The sequence below is a fragment of the Hippichthys cyanospilos genome, chromosome 12 (genome assembly GCF_059441005.1).
Source record: "Hippichthys cyanospilos isolate Australia breed blue-spotted pipefish chromosome 12, RoL_Hcya_1.0, whole genome shotgun sequence".
Classification (NCBI taxonomy): Eukaryota; Metazoa; Chordata; class Actinopteri; order Syngnathiformes; family Syngnathidae; genus Hippichthys; species Hippichthys cyanospilos.
In genome coordinates this window covers 19546201-19560294 of record NC_142380.1, presented here as the reverse complement: position 1 = coordinate 19560294, position 14094 = coordinate 19546201, and the positions used below count along the sequence as shown (strand labels likewise).

Below are 14094 nucleotides of genomic sequence, written 5' to 3'. Positions count from 1 at the left end.
ATTTTGGAGGCGCGAGGGCATTCGCTTCAACAGTTGCAGGCTTTTGCACTAGCACAGATGGATATGTGAGCGGCCCGTTTACTTATAAGAGAGCTGTAATAGCCAAGTGAATCATAAGATCTCCATCTAGAGGCATGAGTGGATGCTGACTGCAGGAAGGCGGTGCAATGCTCAAGCAAGTTACGTGGTGTAGCGTTAGAGGCGTAGCGTAGCAATTAGCTAACCTATGGTTGGCCATATTTCTGACGGCTAGCAGGGGCAACAAGGCAGCAACAAGACACCAAAGCATAGCTAGCCACACACGCTACAGTGTTTTTAAAAACTTCTTGGGACACTTGAGTGGTTGGAGCTACACTGGATTTGCAAACTTCAATTGTTTGACCAAGGCAGCAACGAGACACCAAGGCACAGCTGGCCACACGCGCTACGGTGCTTTTAAAAACCTCTTGGGACACTCGAGTGGATATACAATATTGTACATCTCAGTTCGAAGGCGAAGGGAGCTCCTCAATGCGCTACAGTGTTTTTAAAAAACTTTTGGGAGCACCCGAGTGGATACACTGTATCTCTCTGCCAAGAGAAAGAGAGCATGAAGAGGTCAAGAAAAATGGAGAGGTTTCGAAAAGACTGATCAATAGTGTCCGCCGTTTGTTTTGGTGAGTGCAAGCCTTTTATATATTGGTTTTTTTTTTTTTATTATGTCTTATTTTATTTCGTTCATATTCATTTAATAGAAAAAGATGTTCTTATAGTAAACTAAGTTGGACTTCATAAAATTTTGTGGATATTTATTTTAAATGATTTTTTTTCACGTTTTGACAGCATCACATATAATGACAAGTTTTGATTCAGTTTAATTGATGTTTAAAAGCTCCAGAAACCAGACTGTGTAGCCCAGTAAATCATAGGCGTGTGCATGAGGGGTATTTATCCGAGAGTCTGACATCACAGAAGGCGAGCAAGGTAATGATGGTTATTCGATATTTGCTTGACATTCGGTGGAGACTGTTTGCAAATGACACGTTTCAGTGTGAAATAATGTTCACTAAAAATCGATAAAATGACTTTTTACCATTCTTTTTGCTGTAATAGATCATACTGGTAATGACCTGACTACTACAGATGAGGTTATTGTGAAAAAAACACTTATGTAAATACTATGCATTTTATAACTGAAAATATTCACTAATAATCAATGAAATGACTCTTTCTTTTTGCTGTAGTAGGTCAAAATATGAATGCCCTAAATACTACAGGGTAGGTTATTGTGGAAAAAACACTTTATATGGACATAATATGTATTTAATAATTGCAAATATTCACTAGCAATCAATGAAATGACTTTTATCTTTCTTTTTGCTGTAGTTGATCATACTTGTAATGCCCTAACTACTAAAGGCGAGGTTTTTGTGGGGAAAAAAAACACTTTATATGGCCATTTAATAACTGAAAATATTCATTAAAAATCAATCTTTGACAAAAACAAACATGTTTAGTATGGCTTTTTTTCCTCAAAAATTGACCATGTAGGCTTTTTTGTTGCAAAAATGGCCATCAAAAAGGCCTTTTTTTGTGAAAAAGCCCCACCCCCAACAAAGCCTTACTATACATATACTACTGTTACATGGTTGTTTGGTTTTGGCAAAATAGAAAAGGTCATCTGTTTTTTTTGTTTTTGTTTTGCCCCATCAAATGAAACACAATTAGGCTTGATTAAAGACACTTTATTGATTGTTAGCACAATCTGTGAGCTTCCATTAAATTAAAATATTTGAGAGGCTTAACACATCAGTTAGAGCATTTGAAAACATCCTATTACCTGTACATAATCACAGCTGAAATAAATAACTATGCATATTCTAGTTTGGTGTTATTGGTTAAAAGATGTGAGCATTACAAACGTTTGAAATAAAATCAGGACAACAAAAAGTGCATGAAATGTCAACAGTCCCAAATACTGGCTTCCAAAAAAAGATTAATGGTCACTGGGCATAAAATGAGAAAGCATATTAACTACCCCCTAAGTGGCGTGACCTTACAACAGCAGCATTTGAACAACTACAAAAAGGACAAAAAACTCATTGATTCCCTTTGGCTTCACTGGCTTCACAACAACGGCTTTTGCCAATAATACTGATCAAGACAAGGTCCACAAAATGCACGGGCTACAGTAACGTCCAGAAGCAAGGAAAAGCCGTTGTCAAGGTGACCACTAGGGGGAAATCACAATTTCACCCCCCAAAAAAAACTACAAGAGCAGGTTGAGCAAATGGGAAAACAAAAAATGTGGAATTGGATCTTGTCTGCTGTGCTTACTTGACAACTAAGAAAGGCACCACCATGAAAAACAGTCAATGTGCATGCAACCTGCTCTGCTTATGTGTGTGTGTGTGAGAATCCGTGGAGAAGAGAAAAAAAAAACAAAACATAAATGTAGTCAGGGAGAATACTGCTGCTTGGCTGGCAGCTTCTCTTTTTTTGAAGCCTCTTGTGATGTCTGTTCGCAAGAAACGGCAATCATGTCCCTGGCTCATTTTGACCCAAGGCCTATTCAGTTGACCCAAATATTGCCCACTCATTTCTCCAGAATGGGTAATAATGTGCATTTATCCCAGGGTTAAAAAAAAAAACAAAAAAAACAAAAACACACATTTTTGACCAACTCAGAGAGTAACATAGTACTTAACGTATATTTCTTGTGTTCCATATGATTCTCTGGAATGGTCAATTTGACCCAGGGCCCTGTGTAGTAATCCAAAGGTTTCACAGAGAGGTTTTTGTGAAGAAGAAACCGCAATAATACTCTTGGGTCATTTTGACCTGGTTTTGGCTTATTTAACAAAAAACAAAACAAAAACAAAAAAACAAAACAAAAAAGTAATAATAAAAAAATGCATGCCAATTGCCATTTTTGTAAAGCAAAGCACCATTCAACATGAACTTGAACTTCCGAAAAAGGGTCCGTTTGGGCCACAAGAAATGACCTGGAGCAAACGCTCATAAGGATGTGCCAACTAGTGTGTGTGTGTGTGTGTCACATTAGGGGTTGTGAGTCCACAGCGTGACGGTGCGGTCGGCTGATGAGGACAGGAAGGACAGGTGGTGGGTGTGCCAGCGGCACTGGATGACCTTGTCGCCGTGCTCCCCCACCATGGTGACGGGCAGCTGCTTGGTCAGGTCGCCTGAAAGCAGCAAGAGAGAAATTGCAACATTTACCCAAACAGGAAATTCTCATCGGTTAATCGCAGCGCCACCAATATTCGAAGCTCCTTAATCCTGACCTTGCAGGTCGGTGACCATGACTTTTGCATCGTAGGAGCCGGTGAGCAGGTAGCGCGCACCAGGAGAGAAACGCACTGAGCGCACGTCGCCAGCATGCGGGCGGTACACCTGCACGATGCGCCCGCCTCGGATGTCGTACAGCATGCAGGCGCTGTCCTCTTGGCCCGTCGCCAGCAGGCGCCCACTAGGGTCCACCGCCACCGACGCCACCGGGCTGCCTGAACGCCACCAAAGAATATAAAATAGGATGTAAGGATCCACAAAATCAGACTGATGTCTCCCGAAAGAAGTTTTTGTACTGTATTTTTAATTGTTATGCGGGGAGGGTAGTTAAGAATACAATAAAACACAGGTGTCAAACTCAAGGCCCGGGGGCCAGATCTGGCCCACCACATCATTTAATGAGGCCCGCAAATATTCATTTGACTTCAGCCTTCTGGCTAAAATAGCAAACTTGCAAGCTTTCTTCAACTTTTAAAAAGTTTTGGGGGGGAAAAAAAAAGCTTTTTTTTTTTTTTTTTAATTCCTAATCTTTCTTTTGAACAGTTTTTACCAGCCTCTGATTTCAAACCTAGGTGTCATTTATTTGAGTTCATTGTCATATCGGCTGTCTGACAGAAACTATCACTACGATGTGGCTCGCGATAAAAAGGAGTTTGAAACCCTTGCGATAAAAGCTTCAAACTAAAAAGTTAAAACTCACGTGTCATTTTTAAAAAACTTTTTATTTTTAAAATAATTTGTGACAATGTTTCAAGAAATGCTGGCCAATTTTTTTACCTTGATTTGTGATGGGTTTTTTTTTTTTGCAAACAAATAAAGCCCTACAGCTGCCATGGCCAGCTTTTTGTAAGGGGAAAAAAAAAAAAGTTATAAAGGGTTATCTAGCAAAAAAATAAACAGCCTTATTATACATAGGTGTACGTAGCATAAAAAATGCCTTTTTTTTTAAATAAATAGAATGGCTTTACTTTATATGATGGGGTTTTATTTTGCAACACCTCACTATACATGGTATTTTTTGCCCCTAAAAAAAACCTGTACATTGTGGGTTTTTATGAAAACAAATAAAACCTTACTATACAAGGCCAGCTTTTTTGCTAGAAAAAAAAAGAGTAGTTATAAATGGTCATATTTAGCAAAAAAAAAAAAAAAAAAAGCCTTGCAATACATAGTCGTATGAAGCAAAAAAAAATCAAACAAAAAACCTTTCAATAAATAAAATACCTTTAATTTACATGATGGGGGTTTTATTTTGCAAGAAAACACTATACATGGTGTTTTTCTTTTTGTATTTTGTGAGAAAATATCCTACATGGGCGTTTTTTTTTGCCCAAAATATCCTTACATGGTCATTTTTTGCGAAAAAAACTATCATATACGGTCCACATACATACAGTATATTATTTTCTTCACCCATTTTTTAAAATAACTTCTGACATGACAATTTCAAAAAGATTTTTTTGGCTTGATTTGCAATCAACCGAATGGTGAGCGTTTGAGCATCAAGCGGCCGGCTTCGATGGACTTTTGCCAAGCGCGCAGTCACACACCTCCTCCTTTGACATACCTGAGCCGTGGAAGGCTGTACCCACCACCCGCACGCAGGTGGGCACCCGGAGATCCCAGAAGCGCACCGTCTTGTCCTGGGAGCCCGAGGCGATCATCCAGCCGCCCCATGTGTACAGCGACAAGATGTGACCTGCCGGCAAAATGCCGCACATTGGGGCGGACCGCCGAGGCCGCGGGGCTCGGGCGGGTGCCCCGAGGCGTACCCGTGTGCCCGCTGAGGGCATGCAGGCCCTGGCCTCGCTGGCAGTCGGTGGTGTAGATGTTGCAGTCTCCAGCGCCGGCGCTGATCAAGATTGCCCCCCCACTTTCGGGACCCTCCATGAAGGCCAGGTCCCGAATGGTGCCATCATGCATGCTGAACTCCAAGTCCGGGCCTGCGAGCGCAAATCGTGGCTGCCGTTTGGTTTGAGTGGGAAGGTCAAGGTCAAAGGTCAAGACGCAGGCCAACCTGTGGCGTTGCAGGTGTCGGCACTGAAGGGCAGAACTTTGACGTATTTGTCGTTGGAGCCGGTGGCCAGCAGCTGGCCGCAGCGGCTCCAGGCCACGCAGTAGATGGACCCTTTGTGGTGTTTGTTCCTCTTGAAGCACACTGCCGGATGCTTTGTCGGACTTGAGGCACTAGTTGGACAAGGACATGAGCCAATGAAGTTCAAACACAAAAATGGCGTGTCCGGGTCACCTGCTGTCCTGCATTTCCGGATAGGCACAGACACGGAGCGTTTTGGAGTTGGAGCCCACGGCGTAGAGGGCCCCTGACGGGTGAAAGGAGACAGCGCGAACGGCCTGAGTGTCCTCCAACGTATGCACGGGTACAAACAGACGTTTTTCTTGCTCACCGCCCTTTCAAAAAGAGGAAAAAAAAAGGTCCAAAATATATTACGATCTCGTATATACTGTATGTCATCACAATACCTTTTTTGACGCTAACAAAATGAAAATGCCAAGTTGTTATGGCGTCAAGTGATTATTGACTCGCAGATGGGCTATCATGAATAAATACTTCATGACAGCATTTACACAAGAATAAGTTGACATTAATACGGATTTTAAATCAGTGTATGTTATTGGAGTCTGAACATTTTGGACATGAGTTTTTTTTTTTTCTTTTTTTAATGACAAACTTTATCAACTAACTAAATATTTGTTGTATTTATTACCCTGATTAAAATTGTAATAAAAAATGTTGAAAAAAAAAAAAAGAAAACTGAACTTCTTGGTGGAAAACAAATGAGCACTTAACACGAAGTGTGTAAACGCACCTCTATGCTGCGGGGTAACGAGGCCGGCAAGTCACCATGTGGACCAGCTTCGTAATTCTGCCCGCTGTCAACAAGGCAAGAACAAAAATAAATAAATAAATAAATAAAAAATAAAGTAAAAAAAAAGGCATCAAAAGGTTCGTTTGCCTCTGACCCCTGTGACATAGCACCAACCTGTGGGAGAAAATGGGGGAGTGATTGCATGGCAAAATTGGAACATGCCGGGGTGTGCTGCTGAGCACCCCGCCCTCGCGCTCACGCTCAGGGCTGCTGCTGCTGCTGTTGCACTTGGAGGAAGGCACATTGCCATTGCACTGCTGGGCCAACGACTTCACTTCCTCCCCTAAATTTTCCATGCCCACGTTAAGCTCCTCCAGCTTCTGGATGGACCTGGGCACAGCGGCACAGTTTACATTCCGATGTAATGAATCAAATATTATGACTGGGCTTTTGGGGAACAAAAAAACCAAGCCAGAAAAAGAAAAAAAAAAAAGTCACCCATTTGTAGTAATATTTAGTTAAACAATATTTACTCTGTAGGCTAATATTTACTGTCTGGCCATAGAAAAAACACATTTGAAAAAATGATTTAAACGAAAAAATAAAAAAACCCGAAACAATAAAACACTAATAAACGAAATATAGTTTTTACATTTTTTAAGTGAAAAAACATCATTGAAAATGACATGAATGGAAAAAAAGAATGAATGAATGAAGCATGAATTTCACTAGTCATTCTGGGGGTGGGCTTTTTACCAAAACATAGGATACTACTTTTTTCTAACTGATACAAGTATGAATATTACCCATTACCCATGCCACTACTACTTTTGATGCACAAATCTTTTGATACACTATCTTTTTTTTTTTTTTTGGAAACAATGGGGATTTAATGTCTTATGTAGATTCACTCAATGATTAGAACTAAGTGATTGAGCTAATTTTGACATCGATCTTCAATTTTGCATGGTGCAAAATATTGAATGTCCATCAGATTGATGTCAATTCTAATTAATACCATATGCTCCTGAGAACCAGTCTATTCATTTGTGTCCATTTTGTCTCTGCAAGTCAGCAAAATGAATTGCATACCAGCCACACCCATGAGACATGATGAGAAAGCCCAGCATGTCCTTTTCTGAGCACACTAAGAGAAAACAAAAACACTCAGGGTTCATATGAGGTAACTAAAATTACAATTCTTCAAAAAAGAGACCTAAAGCGACACCAAAGAAAAGGAACCGAGCAAGCGCTGACAACGTGAATAATGCAGATACAGATAAAGAGGGCCCCACCCTCTCTCTTCTTCTGACCTGTTGAGGAACTTTTGGGTGAGGCTGTGCTGCAAGTCGCTGGCCGGAGGTTCCTGCTGCACGCCGCCTTCCAACAACATCTGCTTGTACATCTGCCTCTGCTGCTGCTTGTGCTCCAGGTGCTGTTGCACCCGCAGGCGCTGACGGTAAAATTCCTCGTACTTCTCCGCCGAGTCCCACGGCTGCGGGTCCGAGCGCAACGGGTGGCAGTTAAACAGCACACGCAGAGGATCGGTTCAGGAAAATCACATCAGGGAACACAAAAGCAATTTCTTGTGGGAGCCTCAAAGGCTAAAGTCACGCTCCGCCAACTTTCAGAAAGTCACAAACTGCGCCCAATGTTTTACATGCTTAACAAAGGGGAATTCCAAAGATACTTTGAGGCTACATCATTCCAACACCAGTAGCATATAGCATTTAGCTATTGCAACTCGGTAAGTAGAGCAACTAAGTAAGTAAGTAAGAAGTAAGTTTGTCAATTGACCTCATTCTTTTCAGTAGAGGCGGTGGATGGCGCATCCTCTCCGGGAGCCGAGGCAGGACGTGAGTTCTGAGCTGTGTCGGAAACCATCCTTTTGTCTAGAGGCGTGTCGGTCCTCGACCTACACGCATCCGCCGTCACACACGTACGCATGAGATCCAGCAAGCAAAGTATGAACAAACCAGCTAAATTCTGAAGCAAGCTAGAGGTGCGATGATTAATCAACAACAAATCAAATAAATCAAATAAATGAATAACTCTTTTTAGTAATTGATTAATCGTTTAACAATCTAAAATGGTCCGTATCCTCAGAATAACTCTGATTTATTTAGTCCTCCATGAAAGCAGACAATGTATGTATTAAATCAAAATAAAGACATTTACAAACATCTTCCTTAAATATTTAAATTAAACATCAACATTTTCATGCAGCAGCAGCAGAAGGTTTAACTTACGTTTCTGGCGACTCCTCAAAAATGCTGTGGCAGTCGGAGCTGTCCATAACGAGGCTCCTGCTGAGGTTCTGCCCGCCCGCTCCCGGGTAGTGGAAGTTAGCAAAAGAGTTAGACATGGGTGAGACGCCTTTGGCCGTCGCGCCCTCGCTACCGCCAGGTCGCTTGTCCTGATTGGACAGGCCGTAGGACAGGCCGTCCAGAGCCGGATTCAAAGAACGCGACATGTAGGTGTCGGCCGATTGGGGCCGGCGCAGCGGCGATGATGGGTACGGAGATAGTTTGCTGATGAGCGGCGTAAGCAGGTCGGCGTAGCCCGTCTTGGCCGGTTTGACCAGGCGGTCCACGTGGACGTTGAGCTGCTTCTGCTCAAAGGCGCAAGAGAAGACATTGTGGGACAGATTCTGCATCCAGGACAGCAGGGACAGGTCTACGTCGTCGCAGCCGTTGCCGCACAGCATGTCCATGCCCAGCAGGACCTCGCTCTCCGTGATTTCCTCGCCAGTCGCCTTGCTCTGGGCGCAAACACATTGACAACCTTCCACTGACGGCAATAGTCGTCAGAAATCCACTTTCACTAACAGCCATGTGGGTTAAAAATACATTTCAACCAAGCTGGCAGTGAATGGGTCTATAAAGGCCACTACATACAATATGGGGATTACATACTATTTCTATGCGTGGCAGGGCTTGACACAATTCCCTTTCGTCGTCAATGGCAGTGAATGAGTTATGCGGATATACTTTTGCAGCTCAGCTATGTAGTTATGAGCAGGCATAAGATGCATTTTTATAGGCTTTTTATAGGCTCTCAAAGTAGTTAAGGTAGTTAAGGCAGTTGAATGGATAATGCACACTGTGTTTGAGAGCGGTAGGGCTTGTTTTTCAGACGTCTGAAGCCTCATTATATTTACCTTCACATTTGTTTTAACCGTTCAATTTGGCAAGGTTGTTTACAGTACTCTTCTGTGCCATGTGCCGAAGTCACATGGCATTTTTTATTTGATCAATATGGGAACCTCAATTCTGTGATAAAGCTTATGACTGAAATAAGTGAAAAGTTAGAAAGGTATTGGTACATGAATAATATATTGACTATCAAATTAATGATTAATAATTGTTAAGCTTTGTGCAAAATAGGTTTAGGAACTCTATAAATCAATCCTACCCATTGAAATGAAATCTATGCCCTCAAAAAAAAAAAAATGCAAAAAAAAAAATCAAATCTGACAGAATGGAACTGTATTGTAAAGTATAGAAAAACATGATAAAATGCAACTTTTTAGCAGCAGAAGATTAGGGTCCTAGTGTGGGGTCCCAACCTGGCAGAACTCCACACAGCACTCATAGAGGACTCCTTTGAGGAGCAGCTGGAAGAGGCGATCACCGCTGGCCTTGAATCCAGCCTCGCTCAGCTTGCGATCGGCCGGGATGAACTCGGCCACCATGCCGCAAGCCTCCTCGAAGCACTGCACTCGGGCCGTGCTCGGGTTCCAGTCCTGACAAGACAGCGCCCGTCAAGTTACATTTACTTGCACCACAAGTCGGCTGAAATCCCTTGCCTTAAACTCGGCGTGGTTTGTGAGGCGAGGCAAGGTGAGCAGCAGACACAGTTTGCTGTAGTCGTCTTTTGAGTGGCAGAACTCCTCCAGACTGTGCAGAGACTTGACTGCCTCCTGCATGGTAAACTCCAACTAAAAAAAACAAAACTATCAATAATGATGCATAGTGACAGGCAGAACAACTAAATGCTTGTCTATTCTTTTGCATAGGTACAAAAATCAACATGTGCATCAATTTGTTTAGAGGTTTTTGTTTGGTGGGCTGCAGTGAGATTTCTCCATACTAGCTTAAAAAAAAAAAAAAAAGACTCTAACTCTTCATGGGTAAATGAAACTAACTAGGGCAGAAATGAAAACTCTGACCTACTACTGTGGCTGGTATGTACTAAAGTGTTCACAGATGCCTGAACAATGTGACCCAATCCCGTCACCACGCCTTTGACCTCATTTACCTGAATTGACAACTTCAATACAGAACTTACCATAAATTTCAGACCAAAAATCGATACTTTTTTTTTTTACACACTTAGAACACTGTAGCTTATAGTCAAGTGTGGTTCATCTGCAGTTTTTTATTACAAAAAAGACTTAAAAGAAATTGCTACTCCATCCATGTCTGGACTACATTAATCGTGGCACCACTAGACACATTTTATTTATTTTTTTATTTATTTAGCAACTCCAAAAGATGAGTCGTGTAATAATCGGATTTATTTTTTTTAGGTTCATCGCCAGAAAATCTCATCTCTAATTACAGTGTGTCCATATAAAACAAAAAAAAGATTCATAGTCTTCAAATTAGTCATTTTAACACATACTGTACATTGCTTTATGTTTTAATTATTTTGCTCTTAACTTGAAAAAAAATGCTCTGATCCTGTCACACATTAAATGGATTTCAAATGAGATTTGCTGATACCTGGAGAAACCTTGTTAAAATCTCACCTACCCACATAAGTGCCTTCATGTATCCCCATTAAGAACCACATGAATCAAAAGTTAATCTACAGCCACCTGAATGAATACAAGACATAATCTGTAATATTTACATATCACTTGATCAAGTCTCCTTGAACATTTCACTTACATGCTGTGGCTCATCCTCAGCAGACATTGCATTAGTCACACACAGAGCTTCTAGAAACTTCTGCTTTAGGACAATGTAACGGAACCTGAAATGGAAACGTAGTCACGGAGATGTTTTAAAGCCATCTTCGGTGTATTTTTATTTGTGCCAACACAAAAAAATAGTAGTTGGAACATACCTCTTTTTGTCAAACTTTTCCATACACTCCAATGGTTGAATGAATTGCAGGACCTCATCCCATTGGCCATCCAACATCAGTTGCCTAAAACAATCACAACTTTTACTAGAAAGTACGACACAAGTGTGTGTGCGTGTGTGCGAGAGAGACAGAGAGAGACAGAAAGTGAGAGAGACAGAGAGAGACAGAGGGATCATTATAATATACTGAGAGAGAAAGAGACAGACTGACAGACAGAAAGAGAGAAAGAGAGAGAGAGAGGAGAGAGAGAGAGAATACAACCTGAGGAAGAGCATGTCATCCGAATAGAGGCCGTTAATGACACCGCTTTCTTTTTCCAGAGCCAGCATGCTGATGTGCAACTTCCTGGAGTGCAGGAAGTCCAAGATCACCTTGATGATCTCCACCTCCTTTATATTTATGGTTTCCTCTTCAGTCATGGTGGCAAGGGGCTGAAAATTGCAGTGAATACATTAAATCATATCAAATTTCCTTGGGAATCCACAATTGAAGTTTCAAAATTGTTGATGTATTGAAGTGGCAATTGCGATCAAATTCAGCATTGACAAACTACCTATCCTGGGACTACTTGCTACAAAAAGCAAAAAACTGATGAAAGTAACGACTCCAAACATGAAACACTAGTAAATTAAGTTGAGGAAACTGTCAGACAAGGCACCACTGAATGACCTTCAAAAAATATATATATACAGTGGACCCCCATGTTACAACGTCCCTGATTTACATTATTTTCATGTTGCGACCTAGAATACTGAGTTCATCCCCTCTTTATGACATTTTCCCGGATTTGCGACAAAAACAAATGTCATGACCCTAGGGGCTTGGCTGTATTTGTGTTGTTTTGCTTCCATCTGCTGGCGTTTTTAGGTAATTGCACTTATTTACTATTGCCGTCTAACTGGTTCCATACAATGCACGACAATGCTGGTCTGCTATTGGTCGGCGTCTCCTCACGGAGATGGTGGTCTGCAATTGATCGGCCTCACTTGTTTCAAAATGGCGGAATGGTAAAGTTTTGTTCGATTATAAGTGGTTATAAAACTGTATTTATGGTGCATTTTACTGCTTAATTCAACGTTGAAAGGGTTAGCCATGGGTCCCAAGATTGCTCGTGATGTTAAAGAGAGAAGTAATACGATGATTTATATAGAAACGATGCTGGAAATAACCCTTATTAGGGAATATGGGCATAACAAGTGGCACTCAAAAGGTAAATAATCCTTTCTATATTTTTTATTTATGATGTTTTCTGATTGTATACATGCATATTATATATATGTAGCACTTACTATACTATTTTGGTCCCAATTTCTAATATTTATGCACATTTTTTTATGTTTTTACCTGGGATTCTAAACACATATGACAAATTCACCTTACGATCCTAACCGCAGAATGGATTAATGTCGTTACACGGGGGCCCCACTGTATATACAAGAGTTATGTACACTGTTACCACGTTTATCACGGGTTTTAGTTTATTTTGTTAGTAAAAAAAAAACAAAAAAACACGAAGCCAATAATTTTAAGAGAAGTCAAACTTAGAAGGAAAAGTACCAAGAAAAATAGCAAGGTAAACTTTCAATGATTAAACTCACTGTTAGAATAAGATGAAAAAGAGCTTCATTTAATCGCCCTAGTATGCCCTATAACATAGGTGTTGAACTCCAATCTTCGAGGGCTGGTATCCTGTATGTTTTCCAGTTATCTCTCCCCAACACACCTGATTCACATTGTCTTATTAGCAAGCCGATGATGCTTGATCCTAATCATTTGAATCAGGTGTATTTGAGAAAGAGGTTTGGAAAACATGCAGGATACTGGCCCTCGGGGACTGGAGTTCGACACCTGTGCCCTATAACGATAATCACCCGTGAGTGGCACCTTGTAATTTAACCCTGTAACAATTATCGTATTCAAATACAGAATATTGTTGATATTTATTGCACTTAGAAGTACCTAGCAAAAATGAGCAAAATGAATGACGACTTTTGAACGCAAGGCCAAACGTTGACGAGAGTCTTTGAAAAGGGGCACTAAAACAAAAACAAAGCGAAATCTAACATGCAATTAAAAGAGAGTCGATGCTAGGTTAGCATACTAAGAAAGAGCCGCCTAGCAAAAAAAAAAAAAAAGTCATAAAGAGATTAGGCTACTTGTTAGCATAACATGCCGAGTGCATCTGTCGGATTACAGCAAAAGCAGCAATATTTACCTTAAAATTTACCGACTAGGTTTCGTCAAGGCCGAGCGGGGGACGAGGAAGGCGGCATCACCATGCGCACGTTAGCCGGGCGGGGCGCTCTGTTCCCGTGGGCGACAAGCAACGTCAATCCTGAAAAATTATGTACTCACCGTTTAGGAGATGGGGGGCGGGGGCGGAAACCCCACAAACATATGATAAAAAGACCCAACGGCCGTGTCTGTCTCCGTGATGGGAACACGGGCTGTTGGACTCGCTGCTGTTGGACCCGACCGGTGGTGTCTCGTTCGCCCGCCGCCTAGAGCAGACTGTGACGCCTTCAGTCTTGTCGGGTTTGGATCCTAGAGGCAACAATTACCTAGTCAATAAAATTGACTGCTAGTCCTCTATTAATAAAATGTGATCGAAAAAAAAATAATTATTGTGATAATAAACATAATAATAAATCAGCTTTTGTTTGTCATGAGAATGAGACGCGAAACGATGGTCTTCGTTGATGCCAAAAGTAATACCTTAAAAGAAAGTGATTCTCCAAAGACAACCACATTTTCAACAGATTATTTTTCTAGACTTAATTTGATGATTGAATTATTTTTATTTTTTATGTTCAATTCCTACATTTAAAAACGCTTTTCACTAGCTGTTGACTGGAAATGATATCACACGCGTTGTTAGCAACCAATC

General features: G+C 41.2%; 1 protein-coding gene across 4 annotated transcripts; it reads right to left on the bottom strand.

The window, feature by feature from the left end:
* Nucleotides 1-1709: 1709 nt before the first annotated feature.
* On the bottom strand, nt 1710-14057 carry LOC148415238 (WD repeat-containing protein 47-like). 4 transcript variants are annotated; one of them, XM_088428982.1, is made up of 18 exons: nt 13923-14057; nt 13423-13751; nt 11469-11638; nt 11187-11270; nt 11009-11093; nt 9922-10053; nt 9682-9858; nt 8363-8874; nt 7911-8028; nt 7427-7608; nt 6288-6503; nt 6114-6177; nt 5534-5694; nt 5303-5472; nt 5058-5228; nt 4853-4984; nt 3282-3500; nt 1710-3182 (listed from the first exon to the last, which is right to left on the bottom strand). In XM_088428982.1, exons 3-18 carry the CDS (start codon nt 11624-11626, stop codon nt 3040-3042), a joined length of 2724 nt encoding a protein of 907 aa, XP_088285108.1. In that variant the 5' UTR covers nt 11627-11638; nt 13423-13751; nt 13923-14057; the 3' UTR covers nt 1710-3039. The 4 variants fall into 4 exon arrangements, with proteins under 4 accessions (XP_088285108.1, XP_088285106.1, XP_088285107.1 ...); XM_088428980.1 differs by having other exon boundaries at nt 11187-11638; XM_088428981.1 differs by having other exon boundaries at nt 11187-11638; nt 13563-13751.
* Between the last annotated feature and the right edge of the window lie 37 nt (nt 14058-14094).